Source organism: Sycon ciliatum, chromosome 2, assembly GCF_964019385.1.
Source record: "Sycon ciliatum chromosome 2, ocSycCili1.1, whole genome shotgun sequence".
NCBI lineage: Eukaryota > Metazoa > Porifera > Calcarea > Leucosolenida > Sycettidae > Sycon > Sycon ciliatum.
This window is the reverse complement of record NC_088644.1, coordinates 8,598,025-8,623,104: the sequence shown is the minus strand read 5'-3', so window position 1 is coordinate 8,623,104 and position 25,080 is coordinate 8,598,025. Positions and strand designations below refer to the sequence as shown.

The 25,080-nt window shown below is 45.6% G+C and overlaps 2 protein-coding genes across 6 annotated transcripts in view; both read left to right on the top strand.

The window, feature by feature from the left end:
• LOC135808536 (sushi, von Willebrand factor type A, EGF and pentraxin domain-containing protein 1-like) overlaps window positions 1-13,623 on the top strand; it is a 105,733-nt gene extending 92,110 nt beyond the window's left edge. The window contains exons 2-5 of the mRNA XM_065321740.1: window positions 6,343-6,447; window positions 9,588-9,764; window positions 11,420-11,578; window positions 12,104-13,623. Coding sequence (XP_065177812.1) covers window positions 6,343-6,447; window positions 9,588-9,764; window positions 11,420-11,578; window positions 12,104-13,029 — 1,367 coding nt within the window. The 3' untranslated portion in view covers window positions 13,030-13,623. The remainder of the gene's footprint in view (window positions 1-6,342; window positions 6,448-9,587; window positions 9,765-11,419; window positions 11,579-12,103) is intronic.
• Window positions 13,624-17,958: 4,335 nt separating this feature from the next.
• The window catches only part of LOC135808534 (mucin-2-like), a 71,350-nt gene continuing 64,228 nt past the window's right edge, over window positions 17,959-25,080 (top strand). For 2 of the 5 annotated variants that reach the window (XM_065321733.1, XM_065321734.1), the window contains exons 1-4: window positions 17,960-18,454; window positions 19,898-20,002; window positions 20,513-20,653; window positions 22,415-23,053. In XM_065321733.1, coding sequence (XP_065177805.1) covers window positions 18,448-18,454; window positions 19,898-20,002; window positions 20,513-20,653; window positions 22,415-23,053 — 892 coding nt within the window. In that variant the 5' untranslated portion in view covers window positions 17,960-18,447. Of the gene's footprint in view, window positions 18,455-19,897; window positions 20,003-20,512; window positions 20,654-22,414; window positions 23,054-25,080 lie in introns of all 5 variants that reach the window. The other 3 variants (XM_065321732.1, XM_065321735.1, XM_065321736.1) reach the window with 3 other exon arrangements.

The window sequence follows — 25,080 nt, the reverse complement described above, 5'->3', positions numbered from 1 at the left end:
ACAGGAAGTAAAATTCAAAAAACCCATTTTTACAGCAGTGTATACACCAGGTACAAGCTTCACCAGCTTGTTGCCCCAAAAAAACGGCGTGCCGAGGCCCATCGAGCACTCGGAAACTATGATCGCATGCATGAGCAAACAGATTTTAGCACTTTTTCAGCTAAAAAAGCTCAAAAAGGGCGATAGTCACCAAAAACGCAATAAAGGGCGAAAGAAACGGGCTTTTCCAAAAAGGGCCAAAAAGTGCGAAAAAAAGGGCGAGCACCTTTGGGAAAGGGCTAGCCCCGGGATACCTGATGAAGGCTGATTCACTCGCATCTTCTGCTACATGTACTGTGTCAGTCACGGAGTGTGAGAAAGAACTTTGAAGAAGACGAGTTCGAGCATACCATAATGTATTACCATGATTTCTACCCAGCATTTCATTGAAAACACTATCTGCATGACCTCCGAACCCTTTGCCATGCAGACCACCAACACTGATCAGGTGCATTGTACACAATGGATGACTTGCACAAAGATCCGAGCCGCGAGTGAGACGGGGCAAGTGCACCCTGTGCACCCAGGCTACACTGCGGGCACCCTACACCGTCTGTACTGTAGTGTACTTTTTTTGTCAGCATGAATGAACGGTGCACGGCATGTACAGCCTACAGGTACATGTACATGTACATGATCAGTACCGTCGCTGTCTTCAGCAGCTCAGGAGTCATGACATTGTGCACTTGTAGGGTTAGTGGAAGTACAATCATGACTCACTGTATATTATGCGAAGAGAAGCCAGGCGTCCAAACCAACCCAAAATACCCTTGCCTTATTCTTCGGTGAAATATTTATAAAAAAATTGTCTTACTAAACAACAGTGAGCATAGAAGCAACCTCGATGCACCCAATAATATGGCATCTGGGAACAGCAAGGTTGCACGAGGATCCCAAGAACACGTCAAGTTCCATGCTACCCGCCGCCATCAAAAGAACGAAGGATAACTGTGCTAGCCTAGTTCATATTCAATGTAACGCTAACTGTACGGGATATAGGAGCCTGTTGGGAAGGCGTGGGTGAGCTGTAAAATCTTGTACGGTTCGCACAGCACAACATACATGCAGCAGGTATTGCGACGGTTAACGTCGATGTACGAGAGTCATAAAGCACAGTCCATGGGGGTTGACGTTTCTGGGCTTCCTTTCCGAAAGGAAAGTTTTATTTCTTCTCAAATAAAGCAGAATCATGCTGATTATAGCAGTCTGTTATGTAGACAAGGAAGCAGCCATGGACATTGTGCCATACTAAAGGAACGACAGGTAAAAGATGAAGCACTTCATCTGAAAACTCAAGGACTATCCATAAATACAGCAAATGATAATCCTAGCCTGGCAATGTCCAACTCCGTCATGTGAGCCATTCGGTGAGTTATCATGGGAGCATAATGTTCGAAATGCTGAAATTTGAACAGTTGCAGTTGTGTTCGTCGCCACACAATGCCATCGCCAGTTCACATTCGAAATGTAGCCATTTTTACGTTTGTGTCCCTGTACACGGCATGGAAGGCTGAAGAGATTCAACTCTTCCATCGCTTCCTGATCTGTACAGTAGTGCGGTTGCGTTCCCGTTCCTGACATTCACATCTGCCTCCGCTAACCAGCATCATGAGCACTCCAATGGTCCCCGCCGCTCCTTCCGTATCGTCCCAGCGCGCCCCATCAAAATGTGAATTACTGTAGGCAACGGAGCCAATGTATGATGAAGGCGAACGCACTGTTTGATGATGCTCCAACAAATCCTTTCACTGGAATTTGTAAGAAGAGTAGTGGCTCAACTGTAGGTCCAACGCAGAAGGTACCTCACAGCGCAGTTCTCTTGTTGGAGGTTGGAGAAGTCTACCTAATCTTTACTTGATTGCGATGCCGGTATATCCTCTCAATAAGAAAAAAGAGAGCTGATGATCGCTTCATTGCTGAGTAGAAGTAAAAATCAACTCTCCTCAGTGCCAAAGGCAGACGACTGCAATTACACAACGCTCATTTCACGATGATGGAAACAATAACCGTGTACACACTTGGACCATTCGGTCATCCCTATTCTAGCCGCTAGTCCGCCCAGCAAGCAGATAATGACTATTACGATAAGGACAACTGCGTGAACGAGGGTTAGCCGAGCAAATACAATTCAAGTCGTGACTCCAGTCAAGAATTAGGGGCTTACTCGAGAACTTCACAAATACAGGCCTAGGCACCCCACAAAACTAATAGGTGACACGAACGAAAGACAAATAGGCTAGACAAAGTGTCTCAAGTGACTGAAAACAGCAGATCTACCAAATAAGACGGCAGAATGAATGCCTTCGAAGTCCACAAATACAGCCATGACCACCACAAAAATTAGACGACCGCCACAAAAAAATTCATTGCTCTACCTCCTTGAAGGGTGAAAGTTACCAGTTATCCTATAGCGATGTCAGTTTATGCCTGTTGGAACCCCCACAGCCCGCACGATGTTACCTTTCAAATAATTCCAGGATGCAATTGCAGCTCCAGACAGGAGGAAGAAGAACACCGTGGAAAATAACGGCAACAATGCCCAAACTCTCGGGAAACGGCTGAAGTCTTCCTGAAGATGTTAACATTGAGCAGCCATCGATTACCAGCGTGGTTTGGTGACTTTAGAACTGTTTTGAGACTTAGAACGAAGCGATATTAGTGCGCGGTCCCATTTCAAAAAAACAGTCATATTTTAGAAGTTTCGTGGCAAGTAGGAGCTCACAAATTTTTTAGAGCTGTTTCTGACTAAGTTGTGGCTGCTGAAGACGACAAAATGTATCAGCAAGTCTGTACAGCTGTCCGTTTGTTAGATAATATGGCGATCTTCCACTGCATACGTAAATTGTACATGTACTCGAACCCAGTCATTCTAGAGCCACAACTTAGTCAGAAACAGCTCTAAAAAATTTGTGAGCTCCTAGTGGTTACGAGTTTCTAGAAAATACCACCTCGGACCGTAGACTATATCTCAAATTTGATGGAATTGTTACCTGTAAAATGCGTGGGCGAGCAGGCCAGCTGACTGGTTATGCATGAGCATGCATTGATTTTGGATGGTTCACGTGCAGAAAACTAAGTTGCTGCAATCCAAGTGCAGCTAACAGCCATGCAGGGTAGATTTATGAGCAAAAATACACTGTTTGAAAGTACAGGCTTCTGTGTGGAGAGACAAAACAGGGATTCCGAACCCTGATTGGATATGGTTCCACAGTACTTTGAAATTTAAATTTTGCAGAATTCGCCCGAAAATGATTGAGTTTTTCTTGCTATTTGCATCGCACTACGTCATGTGTCGTCAGTCGTCCTGTTTCGAATTCAACAGTATCATAAAGTTATGTCAAAATGAAGTTAGGTCATTGGACTCATTTATCCACTGTTTGCAGACATATGCGAAGAAAAAATCGTCTCTTGTAATTGATTCCAGTGTACTTGCCTCAACAGTGTGTGATTATAGTGGTCCTGAATTCTAGAAAAAGAATTGAAATACACTTATATCATAGTTTAGTACAAACCTGCCTCATAGAAACAAATGAAAAAGGAAACTCCTGTTTGTTTAAGTAGGGTTTTTCTCTTATTTTGCGACATGAATGCGAAAGTATGGGTGTGTCTTTCACAGCCCCCCCCAATATAGGGATGGATTAACTACACACTAGCCACATTTTGGGATTAATTAACAGCTTGCCCTCATGATGCTTCAACCCTGAAAATTTTAACAAAATCGGCCTGAAAGTGGTTTTTGACCTCTGATATTTTTCGCGATATAGGCCCGAGCTACCTTAGGCCTAACATGACCCCGTATGATTTGTTTATGCAGGCAATATGCGACCTGTTCATATTATTATTAATGTTATTCACTGGTTCGAGGGAAAGACACATTTAATTTTATTATGAAGCCTAAAATCAAATTTTCACCAATCGCCTTCTGGGTGCTGAGTCGAGTGGTCTTGGTCCGAGAAAGCTGAGACGCTCCCTTCCTCCTTTATTCCCAATCGAACTCGCCACTTCTACCCAAGCTGGGTGACTGCACCATAATAGATGGGGATCTGCATGCAAAATGTCACTAAAAGCGCCATTTCGTTCTTATAAAAGCACGGAGGACCGCGATTGGCCCATATATTGTAATCTTTTGGACGCTGGGTTGACTGGTTATGGTCCGGAAAGGCTGCAATGCAGCATTCGTCCCTTATTTCCAATCAAACACGGTTAAGTAAGCGGTTGCGTGCTCGTGTGTGCACCAGTCACCTGGTCACTGTGCCTGCAGGCTACAACTTTCACACCAAAGTTCAACTCAAAGGTTCAGGGATTCAACTCGAATGACAGGAATGGGCCCAAACAGGCTGTCAGTTGTAGCCTGCGGGCACGGTGACCAGGTGACTGTTGTATGCATTAGCTTGTGATCTCTTACTCAACCGTGTTCGATTGGGAATAAGGGCTGAACGCTGAATCGCAGCCTTTTCGGACCAAAACCAATCGACTCGGCGGCCAAAAGACAACAACATAAGGGCCAATCGCGGTCATCCGTGCTTTTATAATAACAATATGGCGCTTTTAGTGACATTTTGCATGCAGATCCCCATCTATTAGAGCGCAGTCACCCAGCTTCGGTAGCAGTGGCAAGTTCGATTCGGAATAAAGGAGGAAGGGAGCGTCTCAGCTTCCTCTGACCAAGACCAATCGACTCAGCACCCCGAAGACTACGACTGGTGAAAAATTGACTTCAGGGTAAAGCTCCCCTTTAAACTTTACAGACTGATGTCCTCTTCTGGAGATTGAATATACTTCAAACATTGTTCTAGCCAAAGGAGGTTGGGGGGGGGGGGGTTAGCACCCTCCTACTCTGATTGAGGCCCCCCCCCCCCTGTAAAAAAGGACCAAGGACCTACAAGTTATGCTATAATGTCCAATAACACCACCACCAGCTACTAAACAATCAGCTCATGCGATAAAATTGCAAGACACTGACCGACGGTACTGAATCGTGAATCGTGGTTTGAACGTATTGTCCTACGGTCTTGCCAGTATCGTAATCGACATGCATGTACATCCGCCAACGTCCTTCACAGCTGAGACCTTCGGCTCGTGCTTGTATTTTCTGCGCTAACCTTCCCCTCCTATGTTATCATAATAACTTAGAACCTTCAGGGCCAAGTTCGAAGGCTGTTGGAGTGCGCATCCAAATTGTGCTAGAGCTGGTAGCCAGTTAGTTGTAGAACGTCAGTACCGTCGGTCAGTATCGTGCAATGTTATCGCATGAGCTGATTGTTTAGTAGCTGCTGATGGTGTTAGGGGAAATTATAGCGTAACTTGTAGTTCCTTGGTCCTTTTTCTTTTCTATTAGGCCATCATTTTTATCTATGTTTCGCGTCAGTTCAACTTCCAGAATCATATGCGAGAGGTGGAAAAAAATAAAAAGTTGCAAATAATAAAAAAGGCTCATCAGAGGTGTATGCACTGTACATAGCACAATAGCTCGTGCATGGTGTACATTCGAAAGAAAAATCGTACATCAAACCACAACATCTGGGTTATCAGAATGAGTAAATATTCACTTTGGACAGAGGAGGCAACCGTTGGTCATAGTGCCTATGCTTCCCTGGAATATTGTACTCAGACATCAGCAGCGGTGCGAAGAGCTCCGGAACGACGCATCCTCTCAGCTTAGGCGATCTGGTGTAAGCTCATAGAATATTGCTCCCATATGCCGAACAAACGATTTACCAACGCTGGCCTAGGCTAGAGGCCATTTCTGAATCCCAGCTTCGCCGTATGCAACCTGTCCACACTGATGACTCGCACGATCGTACCCTCACTGTGCATGTTTTATTTTTTATTTTTTTCCGAAAAAAAATCAAAACGTATGCGTGCGGACGACGCGAAACATAGCTATAAAAAATGATGGCTTTATACTTATCCTTGGCTCTCCATCCAAGTCCTCATTTATCGATTTTGTGTTTTTTTGCCATTCAACGAAAATGCAGTCAATAGTCACAGCTAGAGGGATCATAAAGGCACATTTGTCTGGGCTGAAGTCGGGGGTTCGCCCCCATACGTTGCATTGTGCATGGCAAGACAGTTTTGGAAAGTGGAAAATGGGTTATGGGGTAACTGTTTTCCCTGCCCCCCCCCCCCCCTCCCCTCTACTATTTTGACCTGACTAGAACCTGCTTTAGTAAAGTAAAATATTCACTTCAGCGGGGGTTATCCAAACTAGTGAAGTAGCTGGAGCAAGTCTGCCTTCGAAACAACTCTCTACCAAACTGCATCACATCAACATGCATTGCTTCTGTCCCTTGCTCTGTGTAGAGGTTTGGAGGCTTTCCAGCATATTGCTGCTGGCATTGCTGGTGGTGACATGCCTGAGTACGTCACTGCCACACAGCGTATCAGCACAGCCAGCCATTGCTACAGGTAGGGGAACTTTGGTTGACACATTATTGTTGCTCATAGCCAGCAATCGCATGTCATCACGTACATTGAAAATCAACATATTTTGCGAATCGATCTTTTCAGCATCACTTTTGAACGAGGATGAAGCGAAGTCAGCCGAACGAAGCCTAGAGGAAGAGAATCATCCTCTCCACTTCACCACCACAATACTGTCAGTATTGTGGTGGTGAAGTGGAGAGGATGATGAGTAAACACGTACCGGCACTTTTACCTTTATTGCACCCATTCTACTTCCCCATAGCTAGATCTAGCTTCGCTTTACGTTTCTGTTTCCTTTTTGCTGGTGCGTGCTTGTGGCATTGAAACCGAGGCCTTTGGTTGGTGGAGCCCCTGGCACCTCACCATCACTGCTGCCCAGTGCAGCCCCTACTCAGTAGCTCACGGCGGTTTGTTTTGTCCACATACTGTATATTAGCGCCTTTAAAGCCATGGCCTTATATTCGAAATACCGCTGCTTTCCTAGATATTTTAGATGCAAAATAACTCGCCCACTACGCCATTCCATAAAAGTCAAAGTCCACAGAAAATTTTCAATCTAAATCCACTTGTTCACCGTTCCTCCTGGGCTGTAAGTTTGTTAGCATAGTACTTATTCCTTCATTTTTACAAAACATACTTCAAATGTCATTTCATTTATGAAGCCCATGGCTTTATATCTGAGACTGGCTTTATAATCGAATATACCGCGATGGCTTTAAAGGTGCGGACATAGGGTAATTATTTATTTTACGAGTTGATTTGTGAATAATAGTACAAAAAAAACTTTGTTCGCGAGCCCCCATGTGAAAAGTGCTGCCCCCCACTCTTTTTGTTCTCCCTTTGTTCACGGTGACGGTGATGTCCTTGACTGGTCGGCCTCTCCCTGTCCTAACCGGTGTCGTTGTTCCTGTAACTGTCCACACCAGTTGTTGGGGATGTGCTGCTCAATGCGATCACCCAATCGTTGTGTTGTCCTGCCAAGGTACCTGCAGTCACACTCACAGGTGAATAAATAAATTACATTACTTTTAAAAATGCATCATTGGCAGGACATCCTTGTTGGTGGTGGAAAATATCTCTTCCGTGTAATGAAACAACAAATTGGGTAGCAGAGCGGAACACAGCGCTGGCACTTTTTTTGAATTTTCTGCTTGAACATGGCTGACTGGTCACCAACCAATGTGAGTCGCAAGACAGCTCGGTTCGACTTGTCCTCAGCTCTCACACTCTATGTTAGTGCCTGTGACATCACACGATGAACTAGATGCAGGGGATATCCATTGCGGGAGAAGATGGACTCCAATTTTGAGATCTCTTTATCAAGATGCTGTGGGGAACATATACGCTGGCCACGAACTGTCAGTGACTTTATCAGGGTGATACTCTGGCCGGTTGGGCCGTAGCTGTCCCATCGCGTGTATAGTCCGGTAGAAAATCAACACTGACCAAACCACCAGCAACTGTCATGAGACGAAGTGAACGGCTGTGTCTCTGCAATAACACTCTTCAACAAGCGGCTGATACAGGATTGACATGTGGAACAGTGTATGACCCCTCGCCTGGCAGCGAAGTCGCCAGCCGTACAACTGCCCTGCGTAATAGCAACCATACGAATGGACCACCGGACACTGACGGTAATGAGAAGGGTTCGGCAATACTCCATCACCTTACATCTTCACCGGCCTGCCTGAGTGCAGTCTGCAAACATGGCACCCATTCTCACTTCACAAATCAAGCCCGTGCGTGCAACAAATCTCACCTTGCTGTGCTGGAGGCAGCGTACATTGCCGATCTGAAGCCTGAACTGTGTGTAAAAGAAGTATGTGCGAAGGTTGGCACTGTTTTGACATTGTAGTACTGTGGTCCCTACTTTTGTTCAATACTAAAAATATTCATTGTTTCACTATGTAGTTGTCGCCACTAGCGGTACCTTTCAAAGTGCTATTTGGTCAATGCTCTGACCGCCAAATATATAGTTGGCGCCACTACCACTATCTTTTAAAGCGCTATCTTGTCAATGCTCTGACCGCCAAAGTGCCGGTTATAAGGACTTGCTTGCTACATTGGTAATCACCATTGTATTCTACTTGAAAACTAATGGTACAAAAGGCCTACAGTCCATTTCAAAACTATAGAAGCGTAGTGTTTTGCAAAATTCAATGGGATTTATTTAAATATTTTTAGTCTTTTCTCCACATTCCGTCTCTGCATCGCTTCACAATTCTGGCTATATACTTTGTTTTCGCTACAATTGAAGTTTATTTTTAGGCCAGGTTTTCCGGTTTTACATGTAGTTTCTGTTTTGAAGGGATTGACCAGTTTGTTTTAAGGGTTTGACCAGTTTGTTTCGGATTTTTGCTCCTGCTGAGACAGTGCTGCGCCCAGACCATCGCGGGTGCATTTTTGTACGGGTCCTGGTAGCCTCGTAGTTTCGATCCGTGATTTCCAGTACAAGTGTGGGGCATTCGAATCCCATCACGCCTCCTGCCTTTTTTCTCTTCTTTTCTGCATGTTTTGGATCTTGTTGGGTGAAATACAGTAGAGATGATAATTATATTTTCTCTTTTTGATTTGATTTGAGCCTCCCTGTTCCCTTCGCCTGACACAACGAGTGACAGTGGTTTCACTCACGCCAGTTGCAAGGTGAGTTCGACGATGAGAATTTCGGATATTCAAGCGTCAATCAAAATCCAGCTCTTGTTCGAAGAAACAATGAACACGACTAATCATATCTTTCTCGGAATCACTGAGATTCTTACGGGCCTTGGAAGCCATTACAGTCAGGCACTCAGGAAATGCAAACAAGAAGAAGATTCATTTGAGACTTTCATTTCTTTTGAGACTTTCCTCACACCTTTTCATTTGCGACTTTTGCGTGTTTTGCATCTTTTGTATTTCCCGCGGCGACGAAGAAAAACCTGAAAAACACATCTGAAAACCAGAAAACACTCATGCAAAACTCACGGCTGTCGTGCGCTACAGTACGTACGGCTCGTACGTATGAGTTCACGTGTCTATAGTTTTGAAATGGACTGTAGTCAAAACTATATGGCTTCTGTGCTTCGTATGTTGGTTAGTCATGTCCCAACATTAATTCTCTGGCTTTCTTGTTTATGTTTTAGTTCTCAACTGTGGCGATCCGGGTGCAATCAGCAATGGAGAGAAGTCTGTGTCAATGTTCAACTATGGCGAAACCGTCAGCTACCAGTGTGACCCGTTGTTTACACGCAATGGCCCACCCAACATCACCTGCCAGATCACCGGCAGATGGACACCGCCTCCGCCGACATGCGACCCAGGTACGCTGGCTGCTCTGTGGTCCTTTCTTACGAGCTCTTCTCTTTGAGACTGCGTTTACACGACAACGTACACCCAGTTTTCTGTTTTCGATCCCGTAATTATTTTTCCGTTTCAGATGTAATAGCTGAACGCTGCATCACAGCCTTCTGGGACCAAAACCAGTCGACGCAGCATCCAAAAGACTACAATATATGGGCCAATATCGTTCCTCCGTGTTTTTATAAGAACAAAATGGCGCTTTTAGTGATATTTTGTATATATATCCCCATCTAGTAGGCGCAGCGGAAGTGGCAAGTTCGATTGGGAATAAAGGAATTTGTACTTGAGCATGTGATATCGCTTGTAATGATGCATTGGATATGCTGAGAAAAAAAACGCTCTTTCAGCGGATACAGACTGTACATGTGCTCGGTGTTTCATGTCCCTTGGAGGTATGCTCTACTGTGTAGGATAATTGACGTTGGTGACTGAATTTAATGTTCAACTGAATGTGTCGTTGAAGTTCTAAAACAATATTAAAGAAACTCGGATGTTGAGCCATAAATAAATGTAGAAAGGAAAAGGACATATGGATACGAGTTAAGAGTAACTCTCCATCACTGTAACTGGATACTATATACAGTCAGAAAGTGCAATAACTAGGCACAAAACTGACAAGAGTACTGAGACATTCGACATCCTGACACCTAGCTTCAACACATCTCCGTAGCGCTAACCGACAGACTTCCAACTCGGAAGGTTCAAGGTTATGAAAAGACCAAAGAGGGGAAGGCAAGCACAACGAAAACGAGCAAAAGCTACAGTCCCAACGGAACAAAGAATGTCGATTGTTATTGGACGATGACGAGACCAGTACGATATTTGACAAATAATGTCTCAGTACTCTTGTCAGTTTTGTACCTAGTTATTGCACTTTCTGACTGTATATAGTATCCAGTTACAGTGATGGAGAGTTACTCTTTTAAAACTCGTATTCATAATTATGTCCTTTTCCTTTCTACACATATTAAAGAGATACTATTAAAGAAGTTTATAAAGAGTAAAAAGAACCAAGAAACTACAAGTTACACTTTAATGTCCACTACCACCACCAGTTACTAAACAATCAGCTCATGCTATAACATTGCACGACACTGACCGACGGTACTGACTTTCTACAACTAACTGGCTAACAGCTCTAGCGCATCTTGGACGCGCACTCCAACCGCCTTCCCTCCTTATGTTATTTCTATAACTTAGAACCTTCCAAGTTGGAAGGCTGTTGGAGTGCGCATCGAAGATGTGCTAGAGCTGTTAGCCAGTTAGTTGTAGAACGTCAGTACCATCGGTCAGTGTCGTGCAATGTTATCGCATGAGCTGATTGTTTAGTAACTGGTGGTGTTAGAGGACATTATAGTGTAACTTGTAGTTTCTTGGTCCTTTTTACTTTTTGTAAATACTCCTTAGCTCTCCATCCAAGTTTATTAAAGAAGTAAAAATAATTAGGACAGCGTGGGAAATGCAGGCCTGTTTCTGTTCTGCCTGTAATCATTATTCGACTGTGTTGCTCCTTGTGTATGTATAGTGGCTGGTGCTGCCTTTGAGCCTGAGTAGGTCGGGTCTTTTGGATTGCGAAGTTGGGTTTGCGCTTATGTGTTGTTTGTGTTGCCTGCAGACTGCATTGTCAGCACCTGGGAAGACTGGCAAGCATGCAGTACCACCTGCGGAGAGGGTCAGAGGATTCGTACACGTGCTGTGCTACGCAGCCCAGAGGGACTTGGCCATGTCTGTCCCGTGCTGCAAGATACCCAGTCTTGTAACCTGCGTTCATGCGGTAAGTTGTTGCTGCTGCTGCTGTTGTTGTTGATATTGTATTTGTATCGCAAACCAAAATGGGCAATGATGCCCAATATCATAATGGCGATCTTGTGACGGCTAAAAGCCAAGAATACAACAAACCTTTACAAAAGAGGAAAGAACACAAACAAAACAAGAGGCACGTTTAGTTGTTGTTTTCTGTCAGTCTGTCTGTCTGTGACTGTTTGCATCATACAACAGTAGGTAGCCGAACCACACAGCAGGAGCACAACTGACAAATCTTATCGATCTGATCATACTGGTCTCCTTCAGACTGATCAGTCTCAAAAGGAAGAGAATTGTTGTGGGGTTCGGCTACCTATTGTTGTACTTTATGGATATTCTAGCTGACGCGTCACTGGTGTGTCATAGTGTGGAGAATTAAGCTTTTGCGTGTCTGTCTGTATGAACACGTGTGTTTGTGTGTATGTGTGTGTATGGGTGTGTGCATGTGCTTTTGCGTGTACATGAGTACCTGGATTTTCCTTTGACATTTATACAGTCCTTTGTGATGGTCGCCTCGAGGAAGGGGAAATCGAATATCTGGTCCGCGATCAGAAGCGCAGCATTGCCAACGATGTCATAATTGTTGTCGACGAGTCTGCCAGTATGGAGGGAGAGCACGCCTGGTTGCCAGGGATGATTGAGAACTTGGAACGGTCACTAATTGAGCAGCAGATCGGAAACTCTCCGACGCTACCAAACATGTATTCGCTGGTTGGCTATGGACAGCGCGATACCAACCTGCCCAAGCTCTATCCTCATGCATACGAGGACGGCCAAGGACGGCTACTGTTCCCGGCAAGGTCCTTCCCATCAGCTGCCCGGGGCTTGTTTGCCGATGACCTTGGAAAGACGGAGGATGGATACTTGGCTATCAAGTACGCTCTAGATGAAATCCCGCTGCGCAGAGGACAGAATGTTATGTACTATGTCATCTTCATCAGTGACGAAGATCGTGACATCTTGCCTGGCGGTGAGAACATCACTAGACAAGTTATCAAGAGAATGATAAGAAAGATTCATGGAAAGGGCGCAGAGCTTAACGTCATCGTTGATCAGCAGTTTGCATGCGATCACATACGAGCCCTGGGAGTCGATTTCAGCGGGACAGCTTACGTTGAACAGGCGAACACGGGCGGTGAGTTTAGCACATGCAATAGAGGTCGCCTGACCACCTTCTATGCAGGCACAAGGAGAGACTTCACCACGCTGGCACTGGAACTGGGGGGTGCCGCGTGGGACATCAATATGATGCGTCGCGGCGGAACAGCAGCTGTCGCCTTTACCAGAGCATTTACCAAAGTAAATGCTATCGAAGTACTGACACAGATTGACCGGTGTAGAGTCTGCACCTGTGAAGACTACGGTGGAACAGGAATGTTGGTCTGCAGGCATGCCACTAACCCACTAACTCTACACGAGTGATGGTTGCTGCTCGTTGTCTTCTCGACATCCATGTGTTGTTGGCGTAGCATAGGTTGATTTACAAATTTTGTCCCTGTTCAGTCATGGTTTGGGGTTGCCTTGTGCAATTCCCTGGTGCAGTCTTGATAGTGTCATAACATTAGTTGTAGAGAGTAACATCACAGTCATAGTGTGTTGTAACTTTCTTTAAGTACAATGAAACAGTACTGAATGTTAAGTACCCTGGATATATAATCGGCTGTGGCAACAAAGCGATTTAGCCAGCCGCAGGGACACCCTAATGTTGCACTCGAGTCAGCACTATCCAAACATTTTGTTATTTCAGTTCACGATACAAGCAGAGCCCTGTGGAATGCGTTGAGCGAAGTCCAGTCATCTTGCCAACCTGTTCGCACTTTGGCTGGTGTTTTTGGGGATGACGCGGATTCCCAAACTCTAGCTGCTATCCCTTTCACACTCTTCTTGCTCCTCAGTACCATTGTCCTGCTCTTTCTCATTCTGAACCAAAAACTCTCAACGACGAGCAGTGAGCGCAGTGCTTTTGTTGGCAATGTGCCTGGCGGACAAAATGCAAAACACCGTCATTTTGCTTGATTTACAGCACGACACCCTTGCTTTGCGATGACTGTCGTCTTCCTATGCCTGCCTATGGTTCCGAAATGTAATCTGTTGGTGTTTCAGCCTTTCAGGCCAACAGAGCCACACACAGAGCGACAGAACAGCAGCAAAAATGACCGAAAAAGAGTGACGAAGTTTTTTTACGGAGGAAGTAGAGTCATGCACTTGTGTTGGTCCTTTCATGAATATTATTTGATCCGCGATATGGGGAGGGGGGGGGGGATTAAACCCGTCTTTGTGGTCCACTTTCACGACAATAACACACACAGAAGTCTCTGCTGTGAGCACGGTGGCTCGGCAATGGCTTTATTTATTGATATTATATCCTCTTCCTGATTTTTTTTTTAAATAATTGGATGCATAGAGATAAGAAAAATAAGCACAAGATACTGCTGCTAGTCGCACAGCAAAGCACACAGAAAACGACAAGATGTTACAATGAATGTAACAACACCCGTCCAAGCTAAAGGACCTACATCCCTGCCCCAGGACGGTATCTTGTAAAAACCCACACACTCACCACACGGTCATCATCCAGCTTCAGTTCAATCACAATACAATAGTATTCTTCCCATGCAGATTCAATTGAACTCCCCTGGCACTAGCTATACAATCTGAAGCTGTACGTAACCATACAAAGGCCCGCGACGCACACACCACCCCTACGTTTTTAAACTAAAAAAGAAAAGCAGTCGTAACTGCCACAGCCACATGGCCAATAAGAAAGCCGATAAGATTATATCGATAAACACACACCCAGAAGTCAGGGGTGGGAGGGTGGGATACAAACTGCACCAACGAAAAGCCACTGCGAAGTGACAGGAATGTGGTCAAGCACAACATTTTTTGCTGAAGCAAAAAGTTGCAGGGAAATCCCAAAATCAGTGCGATTTTACATGAGCCCCAAATGTTCAAGTTACCCACAAAGACACAAGCTTTCCAACTCTCTTTGGCCGTTGGAAAGCGTACCACATTTGACGCTGAAGATCAATCAATGAATGTCAAACCTCCAGCCCGGGAATAGTAACATTAATATGGTATTTTACTACTCCCTGCTTCAAACCAATGATGGGCTAAGTCCTGGATGCTGCTTTCTGCAGAATTATCACTCTCCGCCATTTTTTTCTTCGTTGTGTTTGATAGTGCAGTAAGGTATCCTTGATCCAATCTACACTATATTTCCCACAAAAAAACTGCAAACTGCACTTCAACGTTACTTTCAATCTTCTGCTGCTGTACCCACACATGCAACACATGAACGAAACTTCTTCAAAGTTGCCTTTCCACAACCCGCAACACGACCACTCAACAGCCAGAACTACATCATACAAAACATAGCGCGAACAGCCTGCTATGTATGACATGTATTTTCCATGGACCGTGTTGCTACTTCTACCCATGGCGTATTTGTATGATTCTTTGCTTCTACAAAGCATGTGCTGAGCCTGCTGAGGTCTGACGTGATACGGCACAATGGCAGATACGAAGCGGATTTGCCCTTGACTAGAAGTTTCATAGCAAAATGGCCAACAAAATCATGAGACTAACCGTCAACTGCATGATGTGGATTGAATTGAGATGTTTAAAAAACACATACATGTAGGTCTGAACCAGGGAGTACAATACCTACTACTCCCTGACTGAACGGCAGAGATTGCTACAGTGTGCGATGTGCAGAGTCGCACAAGCATGTGATCACTGAGCGGTCCGCGTATTATGGTCTCTCTCGAACCAGCTGGGAACCAAGATCGAAATTGTTGAGGGGGGGGGGGGTGCTTTGGCACCCGAAGCAACCCCCCCCCCCCCCCCTGCCTACGCCCCTGAATCCATCCACGGCCTCTTTCTCTTGCTGATTGTGCTGCAGCATGCATCAAGCTGTTCTGAAATTTGGGTGGTCTGACAGCATGTGCCCTTCATGACCTCCTGCAAATGTGCATGCTATGAACACCAGCTTTGCATGTGTGTTATTGTCTGTGTTCCTGTGTTCCATGGCAACAGTTTGTCAACGGCACATGCGTAGAACCCTGAAGCGCTATGAGACACTCCCATTCGCGAAATCCATCTAAGTAATTGATCATCCCCACACAGGGTTGTGTTCATGATTCATCTCAAGATGGTCATCAACTAGCATTCGGTGCTGGCTATGGAAGTTCGGCGAAACATTAACGATCACAAAATTAAACTCAAGACGTCTTGCGATCGCCTCATTCATGAAACTCGTAGTTACAACGCAAATCCTCTTCTTTTCGTTGCATGTCACTGGACCAAATTGATCTCGACTGCCGTTTATCCTCGTGTATTTGCCTGTATCTGTTGTTTATCCTTGTGTCTTTGCCTGTATCTGTTGTTTATCCTTGTGTCTTTGCCTGTATCTGTTGTTTTCCACAGTTGTACCCATGAGAATCATAGTACTAGTACATAGTGTTGTGTCACTGTGTTCTCTCACAGACAGACCATGTTGCTTCTGCTGTTGCTAGTGCTGCTCCTGCTCCTGCAGCAGATCACATGAACGCCATCTATTGCCTTTCACTTTTCCAGATCTCTCTGGGGATTTAGAAGCGGGATCAACATACGGGCATTTCCTGTATGTGACAGTGTGCATGACATTCTTGAGGGAGGGAGAGAGGGGGAGAGTTTTCGTGGTGCATTTGCTGTTCGCGTGATGCCGATACCCCAGGTCGACTGAGATCAACAAGTCTCACCTAACTACATGCACTGGTATACAGTGCGAATATAGTACACAAACACTCCCATACCGCTGCACTCCACACCCATAGCATAGGGACTCGAGATGTTATTACATAATCAAGCAGAAACGTAAAACCCAGCAGAAACTTACTGCCTCTGTGCTTTCTGAATACAAGTGCAACATATTTTTCTGTTTGCATCGGATGTACTAGTATTTTGCAATGCATGTACTGGTTTTGTTTTTGCTTGTTTGAGTTGTTTGCAAGTACAAACTGATTATATGCCTGATGACAGCGAATTAAGTTAATTGTGAATGGTGCAAAGGAGAGAGAAAAGGCAGAAGGGTTCTGTGGCAGGAAAGGTAATACAAGGTACTTTTTCGTAGACCATGCATATTTTCCACACATAGAGTACCTCGGCTAAATTGTACTGGTTTACATACATACTTAGAAGTAGGACACACTTCAGGCCCTTGAACGGTTTGAAAGTTTTCACTAGTAGTATACTTTCATGCCGTATTATCAGGTGAAATACAGGCGAAATCAAAATTCATTTAATGAACATGGACAATGGTTTAAATACAGCAGAGAGGTGATAGAAACAGCGCAAGGAAGAAGAGCCAAAACAACAGCGTCAAATGCATGACCCATAGTCCCATACACGTAGAAAGTAATGGAGAAAAGGTGCAAGTGTGCGTAAGGCTGCAACGACACAAGGTACAAAATCACGTGACAAACGGAAAGGTAGAAATCGTCACGGGCAAGAAATGAAAAACGCGCTTTGTAGGTTTTCAGCAACCAGCACACACCCTGCAGAAAGCCACGTAACGCTTGCCGTTTTCGACATGTGGAAGCTAAGGGTGAACACACACTAGTCATGACAAGCAGGGCATGCTATGATCACATGCGCTCTGCTATATACAGCGCATTTCTCGAGTGTCAACATGTCATAACAGTGCGCAGTTTGCGGTTCACAGGTGGATGGCAGACCTGAACTTGACACACTCCTCGGATCCTACTGACAAACAGATGAAAGGGAATTACTCCTTGACAGTCTACGATCACCACACAGTCCACGATCTCCACCTTTCTTGTGAACAACGTGCTCGCACCAGCGTATTGTAGCTAATACTAAGTAATAGGCCATGGGTTCTTGTTCAAAATAGCTGCCCGCGCTAGAAGTACCGGTATTACTAGTATTAGTCTTAGCAAGGCGTCGAGTAGATTTATCCGTTCAGCTCAGTGACGATCCGAAATTTACGAGTACTGCCACTGTTGAACGTGTGAGATGCCCTTCGCCCGCACTGCCACAGCGGCCGATCAAGACTGTCAGTTATTGTATGTAGTACCGGTATACAAGTCATGTAAGTGAACCATGCAGTGTGTAGGTTGTGGTTCTCGAGCACAGCGCCGCGGCTTAGTTCTCGTGCACCTAAGGCATTTGTATAGGGCTACAGACTACTCTACAGTGCGCCGGGCGCTGCTCACATCCGCTAGCGCGCCAGTGACCAGCAGTCAGCACTCAGTCTCAGGACTGTCTGGCATTGCGGCCTGCCAGTCGCACAAGTCTCAACAGACAGCACACGTGTAGATCTACCATGGTGTACTAGTTGTAGGAAACGCGATGACTTGTGAATTTTCGATCGAATCTTCACGGAACCAGGCACGCTAATCCACAAACCCCACGGACTCAGTGTCACATTCACTTGACAGTGTTTGTCCGTAAGCGATACCAGCCAATGGCAATGTGCCGGCATGCGGCAAGGAGTATTTGACGGAGCAAAGGTGTACATGTAGATCTACCAGACTTCCGTGTTGGCTCGTTTACGTCCAAGCTGTTATGAGATGCAAGCCGGTCGGAACTGAAGAGTATGATGTTACTCCATCAACATTTTGTGGCGACGAATCTGTTACTTCTTCGCCTTTAGATCTCCGAATCGCAAGCAATAGTGGCCCTTCACTCGTGTCCTCTCAACAACACTGATTTGGACGGCACAGTATATACTGCTTTGCCGATAGGCGTCTGAGGCAGCACCAACGACCTGGAAAACCGCTCTTGTGTTTGGAGACGATCCTGAGGGCTGAGCGTTCGCAAGCGACCAGCCTCTCAAACATGCTAGGTAAGGCCGCGTGGGGTGTGCCGCTTTGTAAACCCAACACCCGATTCGTTTCCCATGCTGCTGATTGCAGGTTGAGAAAGTTAATTTATTGTCGTTGCTGCTTGGTGTTGACTCAATGGAGAGTTTCCGAGTGGTGCTCCAGAGATTTACATAACAAACTTACAACCGTGTGAATCCATTCATTATTGCGTGTCCCCGTCCGTTGGAAAAGCTTAGGTGGTTCAATGAAACTACCGCCTCCTGATTCATCGATTCCCAATGACCCACGCGCTACCATTAGTGACTACATCCAATTTTCAAAACTTGCTCCGATCGCTCCGATTTTGGTCTCATTCGATTCTCCCAGGCGTAACATAGGCAATCTGCAAGTATTATTCAAATCGGCCTAGCCATTCTTGAGTTATAGTGACTTGAAGTGCGCCAAGTTGGATTTTCGCTGGAACCAGAAATGAATGAGAGTGATGTGAGAATCGAGAACGACCGCACAGTCAGTGCATGCAGTACAGTGTACAGTGCACACGCCTCGTCACTCGAACTACGTGTACGAAATTGTATACTTTGGTATGCTGGCGCAGAACAAATTCGCTCGTAGAGGAAGACGAAAGCTTCTCACCGCCTTGTAATTTCACATGGCCAGTAGTTTTCTATGCTGGAGACGATGGAATAGTCCGCGACGCTGCAACCCGACCAGAACACCCCGATATTCAAACCCTGAAAAAGCGCTGAGCACAGAGCGCCTAAATTTTGTCGGATGGAAACAGGACTTCGAGTCTCAAGGTCACGAACATCTCTCTCAGATAAAGCAATACACTCGCTGCGATATTCTACAATTTGACCTGGCCACGCCGAAAAGCACTGCGATATCGGATTTTCCCATCGGAGGTATGTATAGAAACTTGTTGAAAAAAATCATTGTCTGGGTGCAAGGGAGTAAAGTCACTTCTACCATTCTGGAGGTCGTGGAGGTGCGGGGGGGGGGGGGGAGTGGGGGGTCTATTCTGGTCTCCAAACGTACAACATTCACGACATGATCCCTTCACTCTTCACAGTTCTCTCCCACACCCGTTTGTGCACTGCAATTACGAGTATGCCCCATGTATAAAGAAAGCTATCGCACAGTTTCTCCTCCTAGTTGCAGAACACTACTCGTCGTAACTCCATGAACTGGGGAGATCGGGGGGGGGGGGGGGGGAGGTCGGGGAGGTCGGGGGGGGGGGATTGGGGCAGCTTTCTTGATATTGAACTATACAGACTAATGTCCTATGCTGGAGATTGAATTTATGTCGCCGGCTTGGCCATGTCAAATGCTTTTGCAAAGTATCAACTCCAGCGGGGTTTAACCAAATTGTAGTGAAGCAGCTGGAGCAAGTCTTCCTTCGAAACAACTCTCTACCAAACTGCATCACATCAACATGCATTTCTTCTGTCCCTTGCTCTGTGTAGAGGTCTGGAGGCTTTCCAGCATATTGCTGCTGGCATTGCTGGTGGTGACATGCTTGAGTACGACACCGCCACACAGCGTATCAACACAGCCAGCCGTCGCCACAGGTAGGGAGGTTTTGTGGTCACATTATTGTTTCTACGCTTCTTCGCGTAACTTTGTCACCTAATCTTTAGTCTCAATCTCACTTTTATTGGCCTGTTTGACTCAGCTCTATCACTCCCTTGGATATTCAACCTTTGTGCACTGTATTTTCCGGAGTATAAGCAGCATCCCCATTTTTCCATGAAATACAGACATCTACCCTATTTATCACCGTTAATTTGATCATCGGACTATAAACTGCAACCCCCCCCCGGTGATTTTGAGTGTTCAAAGTGCGGCTTATACTCCGGAAAATACGGTACTCACTTTTTATGGCTCGGGCTCCTTATCTCCACTGACGATAAAGAACTTGATAATCGATTCTGGATGTAGTACACATGAACCCCTTATACGTTGTCATGCTGCGGAATGATGTCTGTGGCATTCATACTTTTTACAGCTCTAATTATTTATCGTCTCCACGTAGGTTATTTGTCTAAAGAAATAGTGCTCATTCTCATTTGCCTTTGTAGCCTCACACCCCACTTCGGCCATCAGGACAACACTTTTTATGCCAGGAACGGCTGCATCGACCTCTGTACCAACAACTACTGCACCAAGAACTACTCTGCCAGCAAATCCCACCACAGAAGACTTGGGAGAGTCGAATTTTGGTAAGTACTAGTAACTGTACAAAATATCTTGTACACTGTACAGTCATCACCTTGGTTTTACTGTGAGACATACTACCCAGTTGTATACAAGTACTTAAAACTTGCAAGCATTCATCTAGCCCATTTCCCCTCCTATCAACGTCCTACACCAGTGGGGCATGCATTATAGTCATAATAGCAGGTACCATATTTTCCGGGGCGTTAATCGCACTTTATAACGCATGAAAAAACTCAAAAATTGCTCCCACGGCTTGGAGTCCGAATGCTGGCTGTGAATCGACCAGCACAACAGCACTCCACGAGTGTGATGCATGGATGGTGTCATTTAGCAACCTATCATGTCCTCCCATCCATCGTTACAGTAGCACGAGGCTTCTACATGTTGTGAAGAACAAACTGCTGTAAAAGCCATATATATAACGAAGTGCTAACTCTAACGATAACTCGTTAACGAGGAGAAATCTGTCGTTGAAATAGAAATCGTTGTACAGAAATCGACACCTATACTGTCCTATTGAGCGTTGAGAATGAGTGAGAATCGATACCTTTGGTACACGTAAACCAGTCAATTTTGGGAAATCGTTATATATGCGCCTCGTTAGAATAATGGCTTTTACAGTAGTCAGCTTTTGGTAGAACTTTGGTCTTGCTTGTCAACTTGTTAAAGGGGAAGTTAAGGCAAAAATTAAAATTTCACCAGTTGTAGTCTTCGGGGTGCTGAGTCGAATGGTCGTGGTCCGAGGAAGCTGAGACGCTCCCTTCCTACTTGAATCCCAATCGAACTCGCGCACTTCCACCGAAACTGGGTGACTGCGCCCTACTAGATGGGGATTTGTATGCAAAATGTCACTAAAAGCGCCATTTCGTTCTTATAAAAGCACGGATGACCGCGATTGGCCCATATGTTGTAGTCTTTTGGACGCTGAGTCGACTGGTTTTGGTCCGAAAAGGCTGCGATGCAGCGTTCCTCCTTTATTCCCAATCGAACATGGTTGAAGAAGCGGTCACGTGGTCCCGGGTGCCCAAATCACCTGGTCACCACGCCAGCAGGTGACAACTTTCACACCAAGGTTCAACTCGAGTTCAACTCGAGTACAGGACTGCACCCAAAAAAGGTCAAACAGGCTAGTAAGTTGTACCCTGCAGGCACGGTGACCAGGTGACTGGTGTACGCAGGAGCACGTGACCGCTTGTTCAACCATGTTCGATTGGGAATAAAGGAGGAACGCCGCATCGCAGCCTTTTCGGACCAAAACCAGTCGACTCAGCGTCCAAAAGACTACAACATATGGGCCAATCGCGGTCATCCGTGCTTTTATAAGAACGAAATGGCGCTTTTAGTGACATTTTGCATACAAATCCCCATCTAGTAGGGCGCAGTCACCCAGTTTCGGTGGAAGTGCGCGAGTTCGATTGGGATTCAAGTAGGAAGGGAGCGTCTCAGCTTCCTCGGACCACGACCATTCGACTCAGCACCCCGAAGACTACAACTGGTGAAATTTTAATTTTTGCCTTAACTTCCCCTTTAACCACTGATGACGTCTTGTATGTACTGATATCCATTCAGTTAGGTTGCCAAAAATTGGACGTGCGGCTTAAGCGCTGAATGTCAGCAAAACATACGAATTTTTGGCCCGAAAAAGGGGTGCAGCTTAGAATCCAGTGCGGCAAACACTCCATAAAACTAATAGCCGTTTTGATACCATAGCAACGACGCTTTAAATGCAACCGCTACTTGTGCTATTTGTTTGTTCGTTTTAGCGTCACAGCCTAGTTCAGCCGTCAGAACAACGTCTCTTTTGCCAAAAACGAGTGAATTGCTAACAGTACCAACATCTGCTGTACCGACCAATGCACCAACAACTGCTGCATCGACCAATGCACCAGCAACTGCTGTACCGACCAAAGCACCAACAACTGCTGTACCAACCAAAGCACCAACATCTGCTGTACCAACCAATGCACCAACAACTGCTGCATCGACCAAGGTACCAGCAACTGCTGCATTGACCAAGGTACCAGCAACTGCTGCATCGACCAAGGTACCAGCAACTGCTGCATCGACCAATGCACCAGCAACTGCTGTACCGACCAAAGCACCAACAACTGCTGTGCCAACCAAAGCACCAACATCTGCTGTACCAACCAATGCACCAACAACTGCTGCATCGACCAAGGTACCAGCAACTGCTGCATCGACCAATGTACCAGCAACTGCTGCATCGACCAACGTACCAGCAACTGCTGCATCGACCAATGTACCAGCAACTGCTGCATCGACCAACGTACCAGCAACTGCTGCATCGACCAATGTACCAGCAACTGCTGCATCGACCAACGTACCAACAACTACTGTGCCAGTTAGTGCCACCACAGAAGACCTGGGGGAGGCAAATTTTGGTAAGTACTTCCTCTGCGTCATTAAAATTGTCGCTTCGCAAATAGCAATGTTTGTGACTTGCTCGTCTTAGTCAGACTGTCGGAATCGCTGTTTTCTGTGTTCGAACGTTTGTGCGACCCTTCCTGCACAATGTCTACTTGTTAGTGAAGCCGTGGTGGTAAAGGAGCTCTCTTCCGCACCACACAAATTCAATGCGCTCTGCACTATTTTGCCCCAGAGCGCGTATCCTTTTTCTGGCATTTGTGCCGGCCCACATCGTTCGCGTGGGCATTTATCAAGGCTGCAAGCTAGGGTATAAGAATCCTGGTATCTCTACTGAATTAGAAATGCTGAAGTTGACGATGGCAAGAATGAAGTGTTCTCAAATTCCTAAAATGTGCTACGTGTAGCGCATGTTGCTGCGAAGGTAGCAGGTCTGAAAACACCAGCAAAACCAGCGAAGCGTTTGCCAAATAAAGAAGGTGCGGAACTGCTTACCCTATCCCGCTGGAAGGTCGTTACAGTGTACTAGAAAAATGCGAGTTTGCCGTCATCACCTGCCACCTTGAGGCATGGATCGCTCAAAAACGAAGTTTCATGACCTGAATTTGAACGCGCGTCTTGTTCAGCGTATTGTTGAGTGCTGAAGGATCTGCCCAAGCTCTGATGAAGACGTCGACCTCAGCCGCACGTGCAGCGAAGCGGGAGGCCCCCAACTAAAGCTTCGTCAGTCGACAATGCTCTGCCTCAATTTCTAGCTGATTTCTTTGCTCTTTGAGTGGACGAAATAAAGTTCAAAAATCGCTCTGGGAAGCGACAATTTCAATGACGCCGAGGAAGTATTAAAATGTACAAATATCTTCTGCAAATATCGTCTCGCTTTAAAGCTTTAGAAAATATTGACCTGTTGTGTGTAATAACCGATCATGAATTCCATCGATAGTGAAGGAGAAACCCTCACTATGTTTACCTCATCCTGAATGGAGGCGACAAGTTTGTACAGTGATTGGAACAGAATGAAATTGAAATATGTTTCAAGCAAGAAGTGAAAGACCATAAGAGATAGTGTTCCATTACAGTCATCCCTTTGTTATCCAGCACATTGTAAGCCAGCACATTGTAAGCCAGCACATTGTAAGCCAGCACATTGTAAGCCAGCACATTGTAAGCCAGCACATTGTAAGCCAGCACATTGTAAGCCAGCACATTGTAAGCCAGCACATTGTAAGCCAGCACATTGTAAGCCAGCACATTGTAAGCCAGCACATTGTAAGCCAGCACATTGTAAGCCAGCACATTGTAAGCCAGCACATTGTAAGCCAGCACATTGTAAGCCAGCACATTGTAAGCCAGCACATTGTAAGCCAGCACATTGTAAGCCAGCACATTGTAAGCCAGCACATTGTAAGCCAGCACATTGTAAGCCAGCACATTGTAAGCCAGCACATTGTAAGCCAGCACATTGTAAGCCAGCACATTGTAAGCCAGCACATTGTAAGCCAGCACATTGTAAGCCAGCACATTGTAAGCCAGCACATTGTAAGCCAGCACATTGTAAGCCAGCACATTGTAAGCCAGCACATTGTAAGCCAGCACATTGTAAGCCAGCACATTGTAAGCCAGCACATTGTAAGCCAGCACATTGTAAGCCAGCACATTGTAAGCCAGCACATTGTAAGCCAGCACATTGTAAGCCAGCACATTGTAAGCCAGCACATTGTAAGCCAGCACATTGTAAGCCAGCACATTGTAAGCCAGCACATTGTAAGCCAGCACATTGTAAGCCAGCACATTGTAAGCCAGCACATTGTAAGCCAGCACATTGTAAGCCAGCACATTGTAAGCCAGCACATTGTAAGCCAGCACATTGTAAGCCAGCACATTGTAAGCCAGCACATTGTAAGCCAGCACATTGTAAGCCAGCACATTGTAAGCCAGCACATTGTAAGCCAGCACATTGTAAGCCAGCACATTGTAAGCCAGCACATTGTAAGCCAGCACATTGTAAGCCAGCACATTGTAAGCCAGCACATTGTAAGCCAGCACA